Source organism: Physeter macrocephalus, chromosome 16 (assembly GCF_002837175.3).
Source record: "Physeter macrocephalus isolate SW-GA chromosome 16, ASM283717v5, whole genome shotgun sequence".
Taxonomy (NCBI): Eukaryota; Metazoa; Chordata; class Mammalia; order Artiodactyla; family Physeteridae; genus Physeter; species Physeter macrocephalus.
The window spans coordinates 101,918,581-101,942,753 of record NC_041229.1 but is presented as its reverse complement, the minus strand read 5'-3'; the positions used below and the strand labels follow the sequence as shown (position 1 = coordinate 101,942,753).

Sequence of the window (24,173 nt, the reverse complement as noted above, 5' to 3'; positions counted from 1 at the left end):
GAAGGTGCTGGCGCGAGCTCTCGGTGAGCCAGGCGGGTGGAGGCGCGGGCCGGACGGCAGAGGCGGGCAGCAGCACTTCACATTTATTGAGGGCCTGCCCCCATGGAGCTCACAGCCTGGGGGCCGAGACCCCACATGTGCCGGGGGGAAGAGAAGAGGTGAAGGCAAAAAGGAAGGCGATGCAGACACCGCGGCCCAAGCAGTGGGGGTGCAAAGCAGGCACAGGCAGCAGGCCGAGGGGAGGGGTGGGAAGAGAATGGTGGCCTGGCAAGCCCCGCTCGGCCTGGGCACGGAGGACCGAGCACAGGCTTGAGGACTGCGCCTCCCCTGCCTGGTTGGCACCACCTGGGGCGCTCTGGGGTGCCCCCGCTCCTCCACCTGCCCTGAGCCAGGCCCCCCCATCACGCCGGCCCTCTCCACCCGGGACTCCTCCACCACGCAGACCCCTGATGGAGGGCAGGCAACCCAGGCCCTGGCCAGGACAGCAGGGTGGAGGCGGGGCCTATGAGGGAGCAGCTTGAAGCTCTGGTGGTCCTGGGTCCCTGGGCAAGTCTCTGAGGAACTTCCACATCGCCATGGAAGCCCCTGGCCAGCTAAAGAGGGAAGGGGCAGAGGCCTGAAGGGAAGGAAGCAGAACCCCAATGAGCAGGAGGAATCCCCAAGAGGCCTAGCCCCCTCAAAACTGCTCCTGGCGGGGAAGCTTGGGGGTGGACAGGTGGAAGGCTGAGAGGAACCCACCTGAGGGGAAGGGGGGCAGCCAGACACAGAGCAGCCAGCCGGGCGGCAGCAGAGCAGGGACACGCACACACGCGGCTCACCACCAGCGTCCCCTTTAATAAAACACGGAAGGTCGTATGACAGGGAAGGGGATGCGGGAGTGAAGTATGACCATTTACAACCACAAAAAAACCTCTGTACATGTCTAGCGCCTGGCAGAGGGGAGGGCAGGCAGGGCAGCGGCAGGCCGGGGCCGGCCCTATTTGTAGAGGATATCGTAGTGTCCAGGCCGGTAGAGAAGGTAGACCTTGGGCTCGGAGCCCTCGGGGAAGATGTGGGGGTTGGTGGTGCCGCCCTCGCCGCGGTCCATGTACTCCACCTGGATGGAGACGCTGAGCGCCTGGGCCAGCGCGATGATGTGGATGTGGTCGCTCTCCTTGCACATGGGCTCCACCTCCTGAGGCACAGGGGCGGCTCAGGGCCCGCGTCTCGGCGCCCCTCCCCCGGCCCCCCACCCCCGGCCCCAGGGCTCCCCACCCGAGGCACGAGAGAAAAGAAGGGCCCGAGTCTGAGGAGTAGGGAGGGGGCAGCACCTGCTGGCAGAACTCCTTGACGGTCCGGCCCCCCTCGATGAAGTGCTCAAAGAACTTGCTCTCGCGCTGCAGGTAGCCCGAGGTGAGCAGCCGCAGGTAGACCACCAGGTAGTCCGAGGTGCTCTGGTCGTTGAAGGAGGCCAGCAGGTCGGCCACTGAGGTCTGCTTCTCCACCTGCTCGATCAGGTCCATGAACTGCCACCCGAGGGGGACAGAGGACAAGATGAGGGGGGAGATGGGTCAACCCTGCCACAGCCAGGCCACCCCCCTCCACTCTGGCTGACCGGGTGACCGGGCGGCTGGGCTCACCGTGTTATGGAAATCCTCAATTGTGAACTCAGTGAAGCCCTGGGACACCAGGTCCTCTTTGCTCTTGGCGGACACAGACTTGAACCTGTGGACGGAAGGGAAAAAGAGGCTGGCATGAGCTCCTAGGCCAGCAGAGCAGGGGCCCAGAGAGACCAGCCCAGGGGTGGGGGACCGGCCACTGACGGAAGCCCCAAGCAGAGGCCCAGCCCGTCACTGGGCCTCAGGTGGAACCGCACCTCCCAGTCATCAAGAGGGAGGAGGGGGCCCACAAGCCCTTCAAGGAACCCTCCCCTACCTGCTTCCTTTGTGCCCAAGTGGCCACCCTCCTCACCGCTGCAATTCCTTGCTGTCATCCAGCAACGCCTCCAAGTGGGAGAATCCGAAAGCTCGATAGAAGCAATTTCCATCAGGCCTGGTCTTGCGGATGTATGAGTACTTTTTGTGGAGGTCCTGCGGAGAGGCAGCCCCCAGCCCACCCCGTGCCCGTCAACATCAGGCCAGAACCACGGCGGGCCAAGGAAACCCCCCCAAGAAAGGTCACACCAAAGCGGGTGGCAACTGAGCTCCAAGCAGCCACCTGGCAGCCTTGGCTGCTGACTCCGGTGGGGGCTCACTTAGCAACCCAGTGCCAGGAGCCCCCGAAGCCCCAGGAAACTGAGTTATGGACACGCTGGGTGCACGGGTCACTGAAGCGGTCACCAGCCAATGGGTATGCCATGCTGCTGGGCCCGAAGGGCTGCTGTTTCATAAAAACAGGCAAGAGAATGGGTCCCTGACTGACACAGCTTTTCCAGTGAACAGCCTTTCAAACCCTGAGAGCTCCAGGGCAAACAAGTTAGGGTACGGGGTGGAGTGCCACACCTGAGGCCCCTACCACACAGCCCCAGGGTGGGAAACGGCCTCCCTCACCCCCATCTAATCTCTACCCTGCCCGCTCACAGGTACTGTTTGCTCTTTTCCAGTTTCCTCCTCAGCTCAATGGAATTTCTTCTGCCTGTTGGACCTCCCCTGTGAGTGGGGGGCGGGGGGTCTGGCAAGCAGGCCTCACTCCCCTGGCCTGGGCCCCTCCCCTTCTCCTATCTCATACCTTCTCCGTTCTCCTGAAGCCCCCCCCAGTCACCTTCCCGATGACCCTGCTTCCTCTCCGACTGAGGGCCCTCGGCCCCCGCAGCACACCCACCCACGGCCTCTCCCTCTATCCTCGGAGCATCTGAGGCGGCCACCGGCGCCGCCCCTCTCTTGGATTCAGGTCACCGTTCCAGGAAGTCTCCCCTCTCCTCCCGCATCATCAATTTCTCTCTCCCGACCCGTTTAGACCCATCAGCATATAAACCCAAGACCGGTTCTCCCTTCGAAAAAAACGCTCTGCTTCCCGTGAATTCCTTTCCAGCTACCACCCACTTTCTCCGCTTTCCTGTAGGGCTTCTAGTGAAGCCGTCTGTGCCCACTGTCTCCATTTCTCTTCGGCTGTGAACTCCATCCCAGCAGGCTTAGGTCACGGATGGCCTTAGCCTAAGCCCAAAGGTCGAACCCACTCCTCCCCAGACCAGCCGCTCAGCAGCATCCACCGGCATCCACTGGGTGGTGACGCACCCGCCCCACTTCCGTCCTCCCTTCACGCGCTGCCGGGCCCACCCTCTCCACGTCCTCCAACCTCACCGCTGCCCCTCCTCATCTAACCTGTGGCGGTCACGGCCGCCACCAAACCACAGAGCACCCTTTCTCAAGAGCCCACGTGTCACCTGCCAGAAGACAACCACACCACAGGCCATCCACAGCCCCTGCCATGTGAACAGCACAACCTGCTCAGGCCTGGGGCAGCTTCAGCGTCAGCTCTACTCGCTCTCCTGACCTCACGGCTCATGGGATTTAAACGTAACTCTTCACCCGCCCCCTTCTTGGCCCTCAACTCCAACTTCGACTCACACCCAACTGCCTCGCCTCCACCGCCTCAGACCGACCCAGCCAACAGGCGGCTCCTGACCTCCTCCCGGCCTCCCCTCAACTGCCCGCCCTCCACCTTTCAGCTGCAGAGCCAAAACCTCCCAGCCACTGCCGACTCCACCCTCACACCCCATCCAACCCAGCAGCAGACCCTTTCGGCTGTGCCCGCATCCAACCGCTTCTCACCTGGGCCACTTAGCCGCCCTGGCCGTCCCGGCCGTCCCTCCGTCTCCGGCCGGTTTTACTGCACAAGCCTCCGCACAGGTCTCCCTGCCTCCACCTCACTGCTCAGTCTATCCCCACCCAGCCCACCAGCGACCGGAGAAAGCCATTAAATAGCTCCCTCCGAGTCCTTTCTCGGCTCCAACCCCCGCGTCTCCTACCCGCTCTGCTCCGGCCACACGGGCCCCCACCCAGCTCTGCCCAGCCACTGCCTCGCCTCCACCGCCTCAGACCGACCCAGCCAACAGGCGGCTCCTGACCTCCTCCCGGCCTCCCCTCAACTGCCCGCCCTCCACCTTTCAGCTGCAGAGCCAAAACCTCCCAGCCACTGCCGACTCCACCCTCACACCCCATCCAACCCAGCAGCAGACCCTTTCGGCTGTGCCCGCATCCAACCGCTTCTCACCTGGGCCACTTAGCCGCCCTGGCCGTCCCGGCCGTCCCTCCGTCTCCGGCCGGTTTTACTGCACAAGCCTCCGCACAGGTCTCCCTGCCTCCACCTCACTGCTCAGTCTATCCCCACCCAGCCCACCAGCGACCGGAGAAAGCCATTAAATAGCTCCCTCCGAGTCCTTTCTCGGCTCCAACCCCCGCGTCTCCTACCCGCTCTGCTCCGGCCACACGGGCCCCCACCCAGCTCTGCCCAGCCGGCCGCGCCAGCTTGCTCCCTTGCCTCTCAGTTCATCACTCAGCCTATTTAAAACCGCAAACCCAGGGACTTCCCTGGTGGTGCAGTGCTTAAGAATCCGCCCGCCAAGGCAGGGGACGTGGGTTCGAGCCCTGGTCCAGGAAGAGCCCACATGCCGCGGAGCAACTAAACCCGCCCGCGAGCCACAACTACTGAACCCATGCCCACAACTACTGAAGCCCACGTGCCTAGAGCCCATGCTCTGCAACAAGAGAAGCCACCGCAATGAGAAGCCCATGTACTGCAACAAAGAGTAGCCCCCGCTTGCAGCAACTAGAGAAAGCCTGCGCACAGCAACAAAGACTCAACATAGCAATAAATAAATAAATAAATAAATAAGTTTATTAAAAAAAAAATAAAACCGCAAACCCTCCCGCTCCTGATCTCCTCGTCCTGCTTCACTTTTCTCCACAGCACCTACCACCTCTGACAGACATTAGGGTTACCTCTCATTTAACGGCTGTCTTTCCACTAGGAACCATCACCTTGAGGGCGGGAGTTGACAGCTGTAGTCATCACTCTATCTCCAGCACCTAAAGCAGTGCCTGGCCCACAGTATGTGCTCGGAAATGTTAAATGAACGGGACAAAATGTGTACAAAGAGCCCAAATCACTGCCACTACCAGAATAGCTACCAGCATCATTCTGAGCACTTACTCTTTGCCAGGCCCTTTGCTGCGGGCTAATATCCATTATCTTCCTACTCCTCCCAGGGTGTTGCCCAAGATCACACAGAAGGGGTGAAGCCAGGACTCAAACCCAGGTCTACCGGGCTCCAGAGCCTGTGCCTTCCTCTCTCTACAGGCCTCTTGGGTAAACCATAAACACCCTGAGCAAGGGGTCAGAGAAGACCACAGGCCACACATAGCTGGATCTGTGTGCATTGTTTGGCCCACACATTTTAAATCTGAATAAGCTGCCAACTATTAGGAGTCTGGAGATTTTACAACAAAATAACCTCTGGCCTGTCCTGGAAGCACCGATGGAGTGACACGCATGGACACTCCCATCCGCCCCAGGAGCTTCCACTGCCTGCTACTGGCTGACCCGAGCTGTGGCGTGGCTGTTCACCACCTGATCCGGCCACCTTCAATCACCTGGGTTACCTGACTGGCCCCTGAAATGGCTAACCCCAAAGGTCCCTCCTTTCAGGTGGAAGGTTCCAAGCATCTCTGATCTTTGGGGGAGAGTGGGGAGGAGTAATATTTACTAAACCTGGGACTTCCCTGGTGGTGCAGTGGTTAAGAATCTGCCTGCCAATGCAGGGGACACGGGTTCCAGCCCTGGTCCAGGAAGATCCCACATGCCGCGGAGCAACTAAGCCCGTGCGCCACAACTACTGAGCCTGCTCTCTAGAGCCCGCGAGCCACAACTACTGAGCCCGCGTGCCACAACTACTGAAGCCCGCGCGCCTAGTGCCCACACTCCGCAACAAGAGAAGCCACCGCAATGAGAAGCCCACGCACCGCAACGAAGAGTAGCCCCCGCTCGCCGCAACTAGAGAAAGCCCGTGCGCAGCAATGAAGATCCAACGCGGCCCCAAATAAATAAATTAATTAATTAATTAAAAAAAAAAATTTACTAAACCCTTAGGCTGTGCCGATTAGACAGTTCACACATACTGTCGCGTTTCAAACTCCCAGCTCACAGAGAAGGAAGTGAGTGGTTAAAGGACTTACCTTTTTGTAAGTGATGCAGCAGGGCCTTGCACAAAGGTCTGCAGGCCCCTTTTCCCCACTGCTGCCTACCTCTCCACACATCCCGGAAGCAGGATGCAGGACTGTGTCCCCACTGCCACCCTCGTCCCGCAGCCGGCCCCAGCCCTCTCAGCCCCACTGTGAGCACGGAGAGCATCAGCTCCCCGCAGCCTGCACCAGGCCCCACAGGCATCATCTCCCTCAACCTCACAACCACCCTGTAGGCAGATGCTTTCATCATCCTGATTTCACAGATGAAGACCCCACAACTCAGAGACCCCACGCTCAGAGACATCGAAGGAGCAGCTGAGGATACGGCTGCTGTGCGGCAGTCAGGATTTGAATCGAGGTCTTTTTGGTTCCAGAGTCTGCATGCTTATGAACCAGAGGGCTCCCCCAACATCCTACCCTCTCTGAGGCCAGACCCAGCGAGGAGCAGGTCTAAAGCAGGCATGCTCCTGCCCTGTCCCTACCAGAGAGCTCTTCCTGCCCCCTCAGCCAGGCTCCCACCTTGATCTTCTGTTGATAGATGTTGTCATCCTCAGCATACTCTTTGTATAGGACAGAGAGCTCCAGCCGCTCTGAGACCAGAGGGTTCTGCACAGCAATCTGCAGAGGGCAGGAAATCCATCATGTTCTGATACGTGAACGGAGTGACCCACACCTATCAGCCAGAACACCTAAATGAGAGCTGCTGAGCCCAGTGGCACAGTGACCACCACCCCATAAAGGTATCTAGTACCCAGCTCAGCCTGGAGAGAAGGGGGCTTCCAAAGTAGAGATAAACATAGGCCTCAGGTCCACCCTAGGCATCCCCAAAGTAGGGCCGCTGGCCACAGCCCCTCACCTCTTGCTGAATTCGGTCCTGCTGAGCCATGATGGCTTCATCGTAGGCAAGACAGTTAACACCTGGAAGAAGGAAGAAGGCCAAGGATTACAGTGGGCCCTGGCTATCCCCACTCCAGGCAGCTGGGCGGAGGACAAGAGCAGGCGAGGAAAGCAGACTTGGAATCTGGAAGCCTGCGTCACACCCTGCTCCACCCCAACTGTGTGATCTTGGCAAAGTCCTTTCCTTTTCTGGGCCTTAGTTTTCTCATCTTTAAAGTGAGGAGGCCAAGGTGATCACCCCCAAGGTACACTCTTAAAGCTCTAACAAACCCTTTCCCCTGCTTTCGAACATCACTTCCCAGCAGCTCGGGAATGCTCTGGAGCCAGGCAGGGTCTCTTGAGGAAAGAAAGATGAGGAGGCAGAGTCTTGGGCTGGATGAGAGCTTCCTGTGAGCCTGCACTTTGCTCAATCACACCCTTCCTCCACCTGCCATCCTGGGTATTCTTTTTTCTTTTTTTTTTTTTTTTTGCGGTACACGGGCCTCTCATTGTTGTGGCCTCTCCCGTTGCGGAGCACAGGCTCCGGACGCGCAGGCTCAGCAGCCATGGCTCACGGGCTCAGTTGCTCCGCGGCATGTGGGATCTTCCCGGACCGGGGCACAAACCCGTGTCCCCTGCATCGGCAGGCGGACTCTCAACCACTGTGCCACCAGGGAAGCCCCCTCGGTATTCTTAATGGTGCCCATTTTACAGATAATAAAACAAATGCAGACAGGTGAAGTAATCTGCCCAAGGTCTAAGAACTGCGGTCAAACACAGGTTTGTCTAATTTCAAAGCCTGCACTCTTCACCACAATAACTCTCCTCTGCTACCTCACTGCAGAGGCTTATCCTCAGCTGTGAATAGGGACTAATACCACCACCTTCCCTCTTCACTGAAATGTCACGAGGAGGTGCTACCTTAGAGACATAGTGTTAAATACTCATCAGTGGGTTGGGCAGGTCCACCCTGTGGGCCCCGCTCTGAGCAGCCACTGGTGAGGAGCCAGGAGATCTGAATCCTGGTCCTGGCTCTTTCTTAACTTACATGACCCTGAACAAGTCCCTTCTAGGGGGCTGGGTCTCCAAAAGCTCAGTCCCTCGAGTGCGCGATTAGAATGGGAAGTGGGTGCTGAATGATTTTTAAGGCCAATCCTTCTGAGCTTGAGCATCCGGGATCCTCAGCTGGGCCTCCAACCATCCCCTATGCTGCCCTGCAACAGGGCTGTCCCCCCTCCCACCCTAGTGACCTATTCAGTCGCCGCGTCTAACTCAGGGGTGAAAAGAAGAGGGTGGGACCGTTCTGAAAGGTCCAGCTCTTCAGGGGTCTAAGAAAACAATGCCTAGACAGGCGGAGAGAGGCTGCAAAGCCAGAAGAGGGGGCTCTACCTGAAACGAAGGCTGCTGCCCTCAGGGGCACACACCTGCGGCCGCTCACAACCCCGGGCCGCCCGCAGCATCCCCAGCGGCCCACCCAGTCCTTTGTGCTCCGCAGCCCGGCGTAATTCGACGCCCCCCCGGGCTCGGGCTGCTCTGGAGAAGGCGGACAGCCGGGCCCGGAGGAGGCCCGGGGCTGGCTGCAAGGACCGGGGCGGGAGAGCTGGGGACCCGGGAGCCCGGGAGCCCGGCGCCCGGCCCCGGCACGGAGGGGGCTGGGCGCTGGGCGGGGCGGCCTAGGCCCCGCCCCGGGAGCGAGCGAGGGAGAAGAGCCGAGGCCGTGGGCCCGCCCCGCTCGTTCGCCCGCCCGCCCGCCCGGCCGGGGGTCGCGACAGAGGCTCCTTCCATTGTGAGGGGGAGGGGGGGAGGCGGCGGAGGAAGGGGCCGTCCGCGCGCTTCGCCACCGGCCGCCCCACCCCTGGCCTCTCCTCGGGAACCGGCCATCCAGCATCGCCCCCGCTAGCCCAGGCCGGACGGCCCTCCCCCGGTCGGTACCTTCGGAGTCGCTGCCAAGCGGCTCCTGCTTCTGCTGCTGAGGTTCCTCCGCCGCCATCTTTAAACAGCGCCGCACTGCCGACCGCTTCCGGGTTACCAGTTGCCCTCCTCCCGGAAGAGAGCCCCTCCTCGTGGCCCCTCCTTGGTAACGCCCCTAGCAACGGGATACCCTCGGGCGCCGTCACCTGAGGGGCTCACAGTCCGGTGGGGCCGCCGCGGAAGCAGGTTAAAGGGAAGGTAGTCCCCGCCCACCCTCCAGCCGCACACTCGCTCGGCTCCATCTTCCCAGGCTCCCAAGGTGCCGGGTGGTGATAAGAGCCTCCTGGGGCCACTTCAGTTTTCTTTTCACTGGAGTTTGAAGCGCGGATTGTGTTATTGAGATAAGCAGGAAGATGAAATTAAAATCACGCAAGGCAACATTCCTGCTGCGGGCTCCAGAACTCATGGCAGGCGATTGAGGATCACCTGGTGGAGGAGACCAGGAATCGTGCTATTATCAGAGCCCTGGGCTTCACCGCCCCTCTCCACTGAGCCTCGGTTCTGAGCGGGCTTTGGTGTCCCGCTTACGACAGGGAGAACATGTCCCTTGGGGTCAAGGACCTAACTTTGGACTCCCTGCCCTTCTGGTTATGAGAAAATCAGGGTGTTTGGTTTTTTGGGGTTTTTTAAGAAAGGAGTTGATAAGAATGGAAAACAGATTAGTGGTTGCCAAGGGCTAGGGAGGAGTAGGGGGCAGCAGGGAGGTGGGTGTGATTGTAAAAAGAAATAGGAGAGAATCCTTGTGGAGATGGAAATGTTCTTTATCTTGATTATATATAAGGATCCTGGAATATTCTGTACTACAGTTTCAAATGCAAGATGTTACCCATAGGGGAAAAGTGGGTAAAAGGTAGTCAGGATCTTTCTGTGTACTCTATTAAAATTGTCTGTGAATTATCTAAAAATAAAACTTAAAAAGTAGCAAGGCCTTGGATGCTAAAGATGCTGTTATTTAGAGAGGTTACAGTCTGGGGCTCTGGTTGTCAGCTTTTCACTATGGAGGGCCTTTTTTCATGAAGTGACGGTGGTCTGTTAGCACTTGAGAAGGCCGAGAAGGCCGTGCCAGAGCTCCAATCAAATCCCTCGGTTTGTGACAATACAGGAGCGGAATGTGATCTAATGGCTTTATCAGCTACATCCAGCCCTCGAGCAGGGGCATTTGGTGCCCAGGCTCACCACACAGCCCACAGTGGCTCTCTCACAGCAACGCTACAAATGCCAAGTCTGTGTCCCAGCCACATTGCAAATTATTATTTATTGGGTCACTGAGCCTTGGGGTTGCTTCCAAACACAAGGAAGCAAAGGGCCACCCTGTTTGGATTCCATGCCTACCAAAGTGTTCATTCCTTTTCCCAATTTTAACAATGCAGTGTGTAACTGCCAATCAGATCTTCAGTCAGTAGCACTGGTATTACCAAATGAGCTAAGATAGTTGATGACAAAAACATGGTTTCTATTTGGCTTTACAAAATCTTGAAAATAACTATAAGACTACTCCACCCTTACCCCCACTCCTTACTTTGACTAGGGAGGCTGAGGGGTGGGGGGCATTCAGGGGGAGTTGGGATTGGGATTAATGGAGGGGACAGAGAACACAGCTGCTCTGGAGAGTGAGAAGGAATCCATTTGTGGCCCAGTGCTGGACTGCAGGCAGGCTGCCAACACCAAGTAAATGCCTCCCTCCCACACAAGGGTCTGGGGCTTGAGGAACAGACCTGCACCCTCAATCTATGCAGGGTGTGTAAATGCGGGGTCCTCCTACCTGCTGCCCACTCTACCCCTCTTGTCAGGCAGAATGGGAAGGAAATGCCCAGGGGGAAACTTTGGCTCTTAATCCAGCCCAGGATGGTCAACTTTTGCCCCACTCTTTTCCATGCCAATTTATTTAGTAGTTAATAACTGTTCTCTTACCCTCATTCCATCCCTCCTGGTACTTTTTTTTTTTTTTTTTTTTTTTGCGGTACGTGGGCCTCTAACTGTTGGGGCCTCTCCCGTTGCAGAGCACAGGCTCCGGACACACAGGCTCAGTGGCCATGGCTCACGGGCCCAGCCGCTCTGCGGCATGTGGGATCTTCCCGGACCGGGGCACAAACCCGCGTCCCCTGCATCGGCAGGCGGACTCTCAACCACTGCGCCACCAGGGAAGCCCCCTCCTGGTACTTTTTACCATTTTCGGGTTTTGATTCTCTATCCTGAAGCGTCTAAAACACAATAGCATATTTGCCAGGAATCACCAGCATAGCTCCAGACGTTTATCTCTGCCTCCCAATTTGCAAACCCAGAAATGGTCCAGCACTGCTGGTCCTGCCTGCTGAGGCCTACAACGAAATAGGCAGCACTGGTGCTTGGGTTCAGGCTGCTGTTGGAAATAGTCACAAAGGTGACAGGCAGCAGCTCAGGACTTTATTTTCCATAGAACCGACAAGGCATAGATGCCTCCTCACAGGCTTGGCACTTGTCCAGACCCCACATCCCTGTCCCTAGGATTCTGTCAGGTGGAGGGAGAGGAGACCCCGTACCAGGACCCAGGGACTTTGAAACCTCAGCCACAGAGGAAGAGTTTATGGAACGGCACAGAGGCCCTAGACAGCCACAAGGCTTCCAGGCCCACCCAACCTCTCAGGGGAAGGGGCCAGGCAACAGGACATGGTGTGGGCCTTGGGAAAGCCACAGTCCTCACAGGAGGGTCATGGCCAGGAGAAAGGCTCGAGGTGCGCCAAAGATGAGGCCCCGGTGATCCTTCCCAAGACAGGCTTGGGAGTCAGGCAGCTGCCCAAGTGGGAAGGGTGGGGGCGTGCCCAGCCCAGAAACAGACCTCTGGAGATGCCACTGCAGGAATGCACAACGGTCCACAGGCAGCCAGCTCCAAAATCATGGTCTAGGGAGGCTTTGATGGTGCACCCAGGCTGATGAAGCTAAGCAGGGGCTGTACTTCAGGGCCACTGGCTGGGTTGATACTTGCCTGCAGGGTTCACACCACCTAAGGCAGGAAGCAAGCAGAGGAGGGGCAGAGGCGGCAAAGGGAGAGCCCCGCCACCCCCCGACTCACACCACCCACGCTCCTTGGGGCACCTTCCTCCTGCAAATGCCTCCCGTTGCAATTCACCTCAAGTCTGTTGAGGATCCAGCAGCCACTGGCGCCAGCCTCTCCTTTGAGAGCCTCACAGCACCAGGGGAATGATACATTTGTCTCCTTATTGCTGTCATAACAAATCACCACAAACTTAGTGGTTTAGAACAATACAAATGTATAATTTTAGAGTTTTAGAGGTCCGAGGTCTGGAATGGGTTTCATCAGACTAAAATCAAGGTATCTGTAGGCTGTGTTCCCTTTCAGGGCCTCTGAGGGAGAACCTGCTTCCCACTCATGCAGAGTCTATTAGCAGTATTCAGTTTCTTGCAGCTCTGGGGCTGAGGTCCTCATGTCCTTGCTGGCTGTAAACCGAGAGCTGTTCCCAGCTCCTAGAGGCCACTGCATTCCTTGGAACACGGCCAACTTTCTCCATCTTCAAAGCCCCAAGGCAGGCAGAGTCCTCAGGTGGCATCTCTGAGATGAGAAATATCTGCCTTCCCCGTCCACCTTAAGGACCCATATGATCACACTGGGCCCAGGGGATAACCTCCCATTTCAACATGCCTAATTTTAATCACATCTGCCAAGTCCCCTTTGCCATGAAGGTAACATATTCACAAGGGTCCAGGGATTAGGGCAGCACGGACATCTTGGGGAAGACATTACACTTCCTGCCACATCACCACCTTCATTTTACAGTCATGAAAACTGAGACCCGGAGAGGCTAAATGACTTGCGCAAGGTCATACAGTAAATGGCCAAGCCAGGCCTCAAACCCAGGCCTCCTCCCAGTCCACTATTCTTGACATTATATCATCTGCCATGACTGTAACCACCCCCGCACCCCTCTGCCCCGCCCGGTGTGCACATCAGGACAGACCTCCACCCCTCTGGACTCAGGATCTGACAGATATCCTCAGATAGACACAGAAAATGCTCTTTGGGAGAACAAGGAGCCTTGCTTTTGCTACAAAGAATGGCCCCTTGGCCTCTGACTTGGTTAAGGATAAGAGAGGGACACAGAAAGGTGACCAGATTTAAGCTTAGTGGCTCCATTGAGAACAATGGGAAGATGTGGTCCAAGCATGACGGCTCACTCACATCCAAAACCCTCCCACCCACCCCCAAGTCTACAACCCTGCCCCCCTTCAGCATGCTGCAGCACCCAGCAGGTGTGGGAGCACAGTGGCTGGAGGGGCTATGGGGCTTCCTAAGGGCTTTCTCAGACCGGGTCCTGAAGATCTGGCCTGTGACCACTGGCTTCCCATCAGTCTCAGAGGTGGCTCAAGACGCACAGCTTCGGGCTAAGGTAGCCCTCCTGGGCCAAGGGGACCAGTGTCCCTTTGGGATCCAGGGGCGCAAAAATGGGGGACACCCAACCAAACCCTTGGCAGGGCAGTGGAGCTATCACAGAAACTCAAGACAGCTCACAGCCTAATCTGTGCCCACAGCAACCAGGCATCACTGGACACCACACAAAAAGGCCAGGAAAGACTAGACAAGGGAGGGAAAGCAGGGTCCCCCTTCAGCTCCTGTCAACATAAAGCGAGCCCTGCAAAAGGGGCTGGCGAGACGCATGTTCTGACACCCAGGGCCTAAAGCACCCACAACCTAGAGCCCCTCAGCTCTCACCTGGCGTCTTTGCCCACCATCCAGCAGCTCCACAGGGGATGCTGAACCTGTGTCTGCTCAGAAATCATTCATGTCACCCCAGCAAAGAGGAGGCACAGAACTAAAGCCATGTCCTCCTCCAGGGGTGGGTCGAGCAGGTCAGAGCCTTCCTTCCAGACACTGGCAGTCAGAATTCCAGCGCAGTGGGGAGCGTTTCACATGCCTGTCCCAGCTAAGAGGCGCCCCCAGGAAGAATCACTGAGGAAGGGCCCTTGGGATGGATGGAGGGGCAGCAAACTCTCCAAGCCAAGTAGGGGAGGATACAGGGAAGCAGGCAGGAAGAGAACAAGGAAGCCAGTCAGTGCATAGGCGTTTACAGATATGGTGCTAAAAGGAAAGGGGCCCCAGAATGACATCAAAATGCAAGATGCTGTAACCTTGCCCACCTGCAACTAGGAAGGGCAACAAGCACCTGAGAAGTGGCTGGAGCCCACCGACCAAGGAGGACAGGGAAGGCTGGCCCCACAGAGAACGGGCTTCCATCTGCAGAGCCGGCCCCACTGGGAGAGGGCAGACACAGACACAGAGCCCCGAGCTTGGTACAACCAAGAGGACTAGAGGTGGAGCAAGAAAGGCTGCCAAATGACAATAGGATTTGTTTTCCACAGAAGCCAGAAAACATTTAAACAGAGGAAAGCACGCGATGGAAGCACCACTTCCAGGTATCGAGAAGAACGGTGGAGCACACTGCACCTACCACAGGGCAGCCAGCCGGCAGGGCCAGGCAGCCAGCCCGGCCCTCTTCTCCACACCCCACCCAACACCATCCTCAGCTCAAGTGTGGAGGGAGGAGCCCAGGCCAAAGGCATGCTGAGTTTCTGAAGCGGGGTTTATTTATTTCTTTATTTTTTGGTCACGCCACACAGCTTGCAGGATCTTAGTTCCCTGACCAGGGACTGACCCCGGGCCCTCAGAAGTGAAAGAGCGGAGTCCTAACCACTGGACCGCCAGGGAATTCCCTCTGAAGCAGGGTTTAAAGAGACTTTATTGTTACAAGGGAGGCCCTACCGAGCAGGGCCTTCTAAACGGATACATGTGGTCCCAGGATGTCAACATGGAGAAATCAAGAGGTCACGATTGCAGAAGAGGTCCCTGTAACTGAAGGACAGGATCCCGGGGAGGCCGGCCAGGAATGCAGCAGACGTGATCAGGACAGGCCAGGTGCTCAGGCCACAGGGTGAGGGAGAGGACAGCTCCTGTCACTCCCGCTTCTTGTAGCTCTCCAGGTGTGACAGGACCCAGCCCGACGGCAGGAGGAAACACAGGAAGCAGGAAGTGAGCCCAATGGCGATATCCTACACAGAGCACAGAAAAAAGGAACCCTCAGAGTCAGGATTCCCCCAGGCTTCTCGTAGTCCGAGCAGTCTTCCCAGACAGCCCCCTCCAGGAGTCAAGATTCAGGCTCCAGAGGAGGGCCAGAGCCTCCAAGGCCCACTCTAGGCCTTAAGGTAAAGGGTCAGATGTGGGGTGGGGGTCAGCCTGGGTTAGGGGAAATCCACCACCAGATGATAAAGTGAAGGGACAGGAACAAGGATGTTAAACCTGTTTTAAAGCTGGTCTGTTGGGACCCAGGGACCTCACACAGACCAATAACTCTCAAAAAATGCACCTCCCCTTTCGTGTCTTGAAAAGCCCTCCCTTCCCAAACCTTTAGGGCTAGAGGTAAGCGTTTTTAAAGCCACTTCCATATGCCCGATAGCAGTGAAGATCACAGCACAACCTGGAGTCAGACTGGAGTTCAAATTCCTTCTTTGCCACTGAAGGTGTGACTCTGACAAGTCAATACACTGCTCCTAAACTTCCGCTCCCTCAGCCACGAAATGGAGAAAACGGCCCTTTCTTGGGGTGACTGGGAGGACCGAATGAGGCCAGCACAGCAGTCTTAGCACGGTGCCTGGCACCCAGCAGGGACTCAGCTGCGCCTGCTGTCACTATTATTTCCTCCGCCGCAGCGCTCTCCGGGCTCTGCTCCTAACCGGAAGCCCACTAGCCTGGATACTGAAGACTCGCACCCAAGGCCGAGTTCTGCCACTGAGGCAAATGCATAAATGCGCCAAACAGGTGAAAGTCACTAAGGGTTAAACTCTCCCACGTTTCTGGGAATGACTAACGCCTGTTGGGGTCCTCTTTCCCACCCCAAATAAATAAAAGCGGTAACAATGACAGCGCTGACAGCCGTCAGGCATCCCCCAATGAACCGACGGGTAGACAGGTTCAGAGAGGGCTAAGGAAGCTTGCTGGAGACCGCACAGCGAGGAAGCGACAGGGCTGCACTGACACGGTCTGACCCGAGACCCTGGGGCTGACTGAACACCGACTGTCGCCCGGGCACCATCCCCTCGTTCGCGCCCTTCAGACCCAAACCAGCACTGCCGCTCCCCGTTACGCTGCGGGCCGCGAGGTGCAGCGCGCCAGACCCGGCGGGCCCCCAACCTGCCGCGGGACCCCGGGTGCAGCCGGCGGCATGTCCCATGCCCTTCCCGGCCCGCTCACCATGGTCCCGAGCTGCTCCCGCGGCGGCTTGGAATGGATCTGGGCCCGCGGCACGGGGAGCCGCCGGGCCGGGCCTGTCAGGCCCCTCAGCAGCAGTGGTGTCAGCACAGACATGACCACACTGAGGAGACTGAGGAGACTGCAGGTAGCCGGCGGCCGGAACCCAAGGTCGCGAAGTCAAAATGGCGGCCACAGCCGGAAGTTCCGCAGCTGTGGGGCCGGGAAAAGAGGGGCCCGGATGTCCCTAGGAAGTGACGTAAGGATACACCTCTCGCCCGCCCTTGTCAGTTTTTGGCGCCTTCCTCGAAACAGCCAATCGACGCCATCCTACCACCGATGGGCGGGGCACAGAGGGGGCGTTCCTTTCGGTTATGCCCCGCCTCCAAAGCCGCCTATCTTCGTGAGTGACATCTGTGGTCCACCCAATCACATAAGCCAGAAACCTAGGCGGCACTCTTGACTCCTCCCTCCATTCATACTCAAATCTCTACTCAGAAATCTCCTCTCCCTGCCAGGACACCATTATTTCTGGTCCGACCGCCTGACACTAACCTCGTAAATGAACTCTCCCCCTTTACTATTACCCTCTCCAATTCCCGTCTCCATGCAGTAGCAGCCGACCTTCCTCCTTCCCTTCCTCCCTTCTCTTTAAACATAAATCTAACCAAGTCATACACCTAATTTGAAAGCTTCTCATTGCTTACCAAAGTCCCAATTCCCGGACATCACCCTCCAGCCTCATCTCTAAGTATTCCACACCTTCCTCCTTGCTCTCTGGTTCCTCCCCCCACCCCCAAGCCTTTTGCTTCTTTGTATCTTACGTTCTACAGAACACTTTTTCAGCTCTTACCTACTTAGCCTTCCTTTTTCACCACTCCAGCTCCTACTCCCAGGCCTCCACTAACTGTTACAGCTTACTTTATTCATCAGATGTTTCCTAGCCCCTACCGTCTGCCAGGAACTGTTCTAGACACACAGTGAACAAGGTGAACAAGGACTCCCTTATCACAGAAGTGACATTCCAGAGGCAAGAGACAGACAAGAGACGAACACTTAATGAGAAGTTATTGAAAGTGCCAATGATATGATAGGAAGTAACAGGGGTGGCACTGCCTCAGGAAGCCTTCCCTGGCCACCCCAGGCCTGTGCCGCCTCTGTGCTCAGCAGCCCCTGCCCATGGGAGTGGTCTCTGTCTCCAGGCTGGGGGCCATGTGAGGGCAGAGCCTGTATCTGGTTCACCACTGTCTCCAGGCTGGGGGCCATGTGAGGGCAGAGCCTGTATCTGGTTCACCACTGTCTCCAAAGGGCACACACTCAGACACTCAGAGAACGTTTATGAATTGCAGGAGACTGAACAATAGGTAGAGGAGAACAGGAAAGGGGGTGAGGGGCCAGCCACTGAGCCAGGCCTTACCTATATAATCTCACTCCACCTTCACAACAATGTCACAAGGGAGATGCTGTTATTATCTCAAATGTTTTACAGACGAGGAAATAAGCCTGGAGAACTGGGTGACCTGCTCAAGGTCACACAGCTCCAAGGCTGCCTAGCCAGGATTCCAGGGCAGGTCTATCCACTCCAAAACCCATGCTTTTAACCACCACAAAAATTACCGCCAAGAGGGAGAAGTTCCAGCAGTTCCAGTTTTGATATTGTGGTCGATAGCATCAAAGGATGCTAAAGGGGATGGGGATGAGGTGAGGCGGCAAGGGACCCGGAAAACGGGCTTTGGAGGAGAAGCCTTGGCCCCATGGGAGAAGGGGGGTACTCACAGAAAGGTGGACAAAGTAATAATGCCCAGATTAGAGCACTGCCAGGCAAGAGCCCTGGAGAGGCTTTGGGAAGGGATGCCCTTTCTTGAGGAATCTCATGTTCCTCTCCTCCGCCTGCGTTTGGAGGAAAAAGAGTGAATGTATGTCAAGCAGGTACCCCTGTGCTCTGTTCCAGGGCTTTCCTCGTGGCCCCAGTGAAGTGACTTCTTTCAGAACTCCCGTCAGAGAGGAGGAAGGAGGCTTGCAGAGGTTAAATAAGGCAGCTGGATTAATACCAACGTCTCTGCTCTCTCCCCAGTCCCCCAGCAGCCCACCCCTCCCCAAAACTAGGGACAGTCCATCAACAAGAGAGCGGCGAACCCAGGTGGTACTTTATATAATGAAACACTATACGGCAGTGAAAATGAACAAACTACACCTGCAATATGGATGGTTCCCACAAACATAATGTTGAGCAGAAGAGGTCAGATGTCCAAGAGCACAGACTGTGTGGTCCTGTTTATATTAAAGTGCAACTGCAGGCAGGACTAAGCCATTGTGGTGGGCGGGGAGTCAGGTGGTGGGGATCCTGGGGGAAGAGGGAGGGCATAGGATCGGGAGAGGCATGAGGGGGCTTCTGGGGGCTGGTTAGAAGAATGCATCCACCGGTGATAATTCCATCATGAGTGGCTGGACATTCACGACTTGTGCACTTTTCTGTATGCCTGTTACACTTCAGTTAAAAAAGTTTTAAAACAGATAAGAAAAAAGCAAGGAAAACATAATGTGTGATAGAATCTTGTTTTTCTAAAACAAAGAAAACATCCCTAGGGAAATAGATGTGCAGAGATAAAAGTTTGGAAGGACACACACAAGTTGTGAACAGTAGTGCTCTCTAGATGAGGGCAGGAAAATGGTCTTTTTCTGCTGCATTTTCCAATATTGCACATTGGGCACTTTTTTTTTTTTTTTGGCCACGCCCTGCAGCATGCAGGATCTTACTGCCCCAACTAGGGATCGAACCTGCGCCCCCTGCAGTGGGAGTCTTAACCACTGGATCATGAGGGCAGTCCCTTGGGCATTTCCTCTGGCATTAGAATAAGCAAGCATTGGGACTTCCCTGGTGGCGCAGTGGTTAAGAATCCACCTGACAATGCAGGGGACACGGGTTCGAGCCCTGGTCCAGGAGGATCCCACATGCCTTTGCGCCACAACTACTAAGCCTGCGCTCTAGAGCCTGCAAGCCACAACTACTGAAGACCACGCGCCTAGAGCCCGTGCTCCGCAACAAGAGAAGCCACTGCAATGAGAAGGCCGAGCACCACGATGAAGAGTGGCCCCCGCTCGCCGCAACTAGAGAAAGCCCGCGCGCAGCAACGAAGACCCAACGCAGCCAAAAATAAACAAATAAAATAAGTAAATTTATTTTAAAAAGAGAATAAGCAAGCATGGAGAAGAGGGCTCACTGGTCCAGGGAGGGAAGTTTGCCCTGTGGGTGACAGACTCTCTGGGAGGCAGGGATCTCTTCTAACACCCTGGCAACTGCTGTGCTGTCTGCAAGGATGGGGACCTCATTCTCCTACCCCAGGACTGCCCACTATGCTCGCATTGCTGGGAGTCTCTCCTGCGTCATCATGAGGCCTAGAGATCCCAGCCTGGGTCCTGGCTCTGATCCAAGGGCCCAAGCTGTCCCCCCACCCCCACCCCTTCCCTGAATGGAGCAGTAAGAATAGATCCCAAGCCTTGGGGACAGGTGGAGGGTCTGGTCCTTACTCCTGAGACCAGTGTCACAGTCCAGGCCCCCAGTCCCTGATGGTCGTATATGGACTGGGAAGATCCCAGGTGCCCCATCCCAGGGCTGACCCCCAGAACCTACTGGCCATACATGGGTTAGAGAAACACCAGGTGACCCCACCCCTGGCTTGGTCCCCATCCATTAAAGGCTCTGGCTCAACCATTGCTCTCTCCAAATATGGAGCTGTGAGACCTAGGGAGGGGGTCAGACCTGACCCCCCACCCCAAACACACACACCTTCTGGAGTTTGCTACCTCACAGAGCATCTGACACAGAGCTGGTCTGAACCAGAGCTAGGGGTCTCCAGTCTCCCCACTGGCCTGAACTCCCCTCCTGGCACGTCAAGTGAGTGCTGGGCACTGAGCCCCGGGACTATAGCGTGAAGAGACCCCTCCCAGGCCGCTGAGGGCAGCTGCTGCCTCCCTATAGGCCGGTGGGGACTGTCTCCCTATGGTGGGGGTAGCAGCAGGACGCCCCTGTAGAGCCTCAGGAAGAGCCCAGTGTCCGAAGAGGAGGGTTCAAGAAGAGGGAGGGGATTTATTTTAATCTTTGCAATAACTCGGCAAGGAATGCCTGCCTAATTCTTTGATGAGGAAACAGGCCCAGAGAGATTAGATAACTTTCAGGGTCACAGAGCCCGTGAACAGGATTCTCAAAGAGGTCTTCTGGCCACCCTCTCCCTCCACTCCCACCAGACTGTACACTCCACGAGGTGAAGGAGAGGTCACATCTGCTTTATTTGCCGATGTATACCCAGTGCTCAGCAAACAGCAGGTATGCAGTTCATACCTGCTGAATGAATCCTCCAAGATTCAAATCCAGGTCTGAACCCCAAAGTCCATGCTCCTTCCACTACATCAATTAAATGTAACTGACGCTTGTTATAAAGTGGGACATAAATGCTGCTTTCACATGCAGCTGTGAAACTCCTCCCCTTGCTGTTGCTATCAAAGTAGTATCTCTGTTACTGCCAGTCACAATAGTAGTTCTATAACTGCTAGGGGTCGCACAGAGAAATTAAAAATGGGGGCTTTCACGCAAAAAAGGGGAGAAAGTGTTCGGAAGAGCCGGCCCTGGTCTGGGTTGTCCTCAACAAGGAGCAAAGAGCCCCCAGGGCGGGGGTGGAACAGGAACGAAGCAGGGTCCCAAAGGGGCACCTGCTCTTCCTGGGGCACAGCTGTCACCAGGAGCCAGACATCCAGGGCAGGCCAGGACACAGCTGTCGGGGGCGGAGCAACATGGGAGGGTGAGGGCAGGGGGCAGGGCCGGGGTGCTGCCCTCCCCAGGGGGACTCAGCTGTCCTGGCCTAGGCATCCTGCAGCTGGCTGGAAAGGTGCAGCTGCCAAGGCCCAAGGAGGCTGTGGGCTGGGGTGGGGGGGATGCCCGCCTGGAGCCAGGTGGTAGCTAACCCCTTTCTGCCTGCAGCCCACAGCCAGCGGCCAAGTGTGACGAGCCAGCTCGGGTGTGACTGTGGTGCTGGCTCGGTGAAGGCCCCCCACACCTGTACAGTCATGGCAGTCAGGTCTCCAAGTCTAGCTGCCACTGCCCCTACTCCATAGTACAGATGGGTAAACTGGAGACCCACAGAAGGGGAGGGCTGCTGGGCTGGATGACCCCCCCCCCAAGCACACCCAAGGTCTCCTTCCTCAGCTCCCCAGGGTGTCACGATGGGCTTGGACCAGGACGCGTATGTGGGCAAGGGGCCCAGAGCAAGTGCAGCATTCTTTTGCTCAAGTACCCCACGGAGCATGGCGTCATCACCAACTAGGACGACACGGAGATCTGCACCACAGCTTCTACGACAAGCTGTGTGTGGCCTGGAAGGGGCACTGGGCACCGCTCATCGAGGCCCCACTCAACTCGAAGGCCAACAGCAAGATGAGGACCACTCAGGTCACGTTCAAGACATTGAACCTTCCTGCCACATAGGTGACATCCAAGCCCGTGCTGAGGCTATGTGCCTCTGGCCGCAGCAGTGAGGACCAGGCCCCCAGTCTCACCCCTACTGTGCTGTAACCTCGTGTCCAGAGCCCTCTGACTTCTGGGCCCCCAGCCTGGACTCACTACTCCAAACCCCGGGCCCCCTCTCCACCTCCGGACTCCTGATGTCTGACCCCCATAACTTTTCATTGCTCTCCACACCCCATGTCACAGCCAGGCCCCCAGAGGGCCCTAAGGCCCTGCACCTGAGAGCCCCATCCCTGGTCCCCACACCCCTCCTGCCATGTCCCCGCCCCTCCTGTTCCTTGTATCCAGCATTCGGGACACGGGTTGCCCCAGGAGCACAGGCCACTTCCTGGCGCCCCCTCCCCAGCTCCGCCTGAAGCCCCTGTGTAATGCACCCCCCACTCAACATGCTGGACCCCGGGGGTGGCAGCACCCCCATCCGAGGGCTGTGTGCCGCCCCTTGCCGCCCAGCGCCTGGGCCCGGAGGGCCGGGACCTCACTGACGACCTCATAAAGACCCTCACTGAGCGCGGCTACTTCTTTGTCACCACTGGTGAGGGGCTGGGGTGGATGAGACACCCCCTGGCCCACTCCCCGCGACAGCGCCCTCCTGTGCCAGACCAGGACCACCCAGCAGCACGGGGCCTGGCGCACCAACCTTCTCCTGGGCCCTGGTGCGGAGGAGGGCAGGTGGCACCTGTGGGCAGCTGCAGACACCTTCAGGTCGGCTCTCACACCTTGGCTCATGGCTGCACCCCCCAATCCCATTCTGCCGGCGGCTCCAAGCCCTCTCACCTGGTCCCTTTCCTTCAGGGCCTCCTCCCTCCAACCTTGGGGTGGCCTGTGCTGAGCACAGGGCAGCCCTTCCCTGCCAGCCTGTAGCAGACGTTCATCTTCTTAGAGCAGGGATCCCGAAAGCCCCAGGACAGGCTTTCATGTTCACCTTGTCCACTTCTGCACAGGTAGGATCCAGGCAATGCAGAAACCACGTGCATGTGCACGTGGCAGCGGGGCCCCCGCGGGGGCTGCTCTCCCGCCCTGCGCAGGGATGGGATTCAGAGGACCTGGGTCAGAGGGGCTAAGCTGGGCCGCAGGCTTTGGAGCCAGGGCTCTGGCAGGTCGTCATGCGGGGACACGGAGGGAAAGCTGGGGTCTGTGGCCCTGGACTTTGAGCACGAGGTGACTGTGGCTGCTTCCTCCCCCCCTTGGAGAAGGCAGGTTATCACCACTGGCCCTTTCCCTGTCCTAAGACCCTCTTCCAGCCCTCCACTGTGGGTGAGTCTCTGCTCCCGCAGGGCGGACAGTCCTTGATATTGACCTTCTCAACTCCAGTCCCCGTCTTTCAGGGCAGCCCCCTGCATGGGAGAGAAGGCAGGCCTCTCTCAGGAGAAAGCGCCCCTACTGGCCAGGCCCTGAGAGGGAAGACAGGACCTCAAGACCAGGCACGGAGCCCACCAGGACCAACAAGACAACCCACGGCTGCATCGTGCAGGGTGACATCGACATCCACGAGGACCTGGATGTCAACAACGTCCTGTCCGGGGGCACGACCGTGTGCCAGGGCACTGCAGGCGGATGCAGATCCTGCCCTGGCACCCAGCACCATGAAGATCAAGTGTGAGTGGTCGCTGGCAGAGCAGGGAATCACCAAATGCCAGTTTCCTTCCTCACCGCGGCCACGTAACAAGGCGCCTGCACGGGGCTGTCCAGTCTCCCAGCCGCCTCTGCAGCGCCTCCCCTACAGTCCCGGACCCTTGACCTCGGACGGCAGAGAAACGACCTCTGCTGCACTTGGAGAGGGAAAAGCAGAAAAAAACTAGAATAAACCTGCTGTGTTTGAACTGACCACTTTCAAAGCCTGGCAGTAGAAACGTCTGGTGACCAGGTTTCTCACACTGGGGAAACGCAGTCCCTTTCAGACCACCTCAGGCTCTGACCGAAACTGAGGCGGACTGGGAGGCCTCTCTTCACGCCTCCGAGGTAAGGCAGCTGCACAAACCATGCCCTGGCTGTGTCCCCACCCACGGGGCTGAGGCCACCACATGCAGGCACCCACGAGACAGCTGTTAACCCCGCTCCTCTTTCCCCAGATCACTGCCCCACCAGAGCTCGAAGACTCAGTAGGGCTTGGGTCTCCATCCTGGCCGCCCCCTCCGCCTTCCAGCAGATGTGGCCACCAAGCAGACGCACAGGAGGCTGGCCCCTCCGGTGTCCACAGGAAGCGCTCTGAGCCCTGGCTCCTGGCCCACTTCCTGCCTCTACTCCCGGCTCCCCCGGGCCACGCACGGGCCTGGGAGAGAAGCGCACAGCTCCATCGGTCACACTTGAGGGGCCAGAGCCTCCCCCAGCTCGTAACTTTCCTGCCCTGTCAGGCCTGACACAAGTTACCCTTCCTTTGAGCCTTCCTCTTTTGTGAGTGGAGGGAAGAGGGGGC

The 24,173-nt window shown here is 57.4% G+C and overlaps 2 protein-coding genes across 2 annotated transcripts; both read right to left on the bottom strand.

Moving 5' to 3' along the window:
• Positions 1-814: 814 nt before the first annotated feature.
• On the bottom strand, positions 815-9,069 carry OTUB1 (OTU deubiquitinase, ubiquitin aldehyde binding 1). Its single transcript, XM_007102587.3, has 7 exons — positions 8,970-9,069; positions 7,018-7,079; positions 6,681-6,779; positions 1,951-2,069; positions 1,620-1,704; positions 1,311-1,505; positions 815-1,174 (listed from the first exon to the last, which is right to left on the bottom strand). Exons 1-7 carry the CDS (start codon positions 9,025-9,027, stop codon positions 977-979), a joined length of 816 nt encoding a protein of 271 aa, XP_007102649.1. The 5' UTR covers positions 9,028-9,069; the 3' UTR covers positions 815-976.
• Positions 9,070-14,719: 5,650 nt separating this feature from the next.
• On the bottom strand, positions 14,720-16,448 carry COX8A (cytochrome c oxidase subunit 8A). Its single transcript, XM_024133285.3, has 2 exons — positions 16,246-16,448; positions 14,720-15,047 (listed from the first exon to the last, which is right to left on the bottom strand). The coding sequence occupies exons 1-2, from the start codon at positions 16,357-16,359 to the stop codon at positions 14,952-14,954; spliced, it is 210 nt and encodes a 69-aa protein (XP_023989053.1). The 5' UTR covers positions 16,360-16,448; the 3' UTR covers positions 14,720-14,951.
• Between the last annotated feature and the right edge of the window lie 7,725 nt (positions 16,449-24,173).

What these genes read in the sequence shown, in the direction of transcription:
- OTUB1 (XM_007102587.3), bottom strand. Translation starts at nt 9,027, where the DNA reads ATGGCGGCGGAGGAACCTCAGCAGCAGAAGCAGGAGCCGCTTGGCAGC. An exon ending in AGGACCGAATTCAGCAAGAG is followed by an intron (nt 6,780 to 7,017) that starts GTGAGGGGCTGT and finishes TGCCCTCTGCAG; the next exon opens with ATTGCTGTGCAGAACCCTCT. An exon ending in TCAAGGAGTTCTGCCAGCAG is followed by an intron (nt 1,175 to 1,310) that starts GTGCTGCCCCCT and finishes CCTGTGCCTCAG; the next exon opens with GAGGTGGAGCCCATGTGCAA.
- COX8A (XM_024133285.3), bottom strand. Translation starts at nt 16,359, where the DNA reads ATGTCTGTGCTGACACCACTGCTGCTGAGGGGCCTGACAGGCCCGGCC. An exon ending in GGGAGCAGCTCGGGACCATG is followed by an intron (nt 15,048 to 16,245) that starts GTGAGCGGGCCG and finishes TGCTCTGTGTAG; the next exon opens with GATATCGCCATTGGGCTCAC.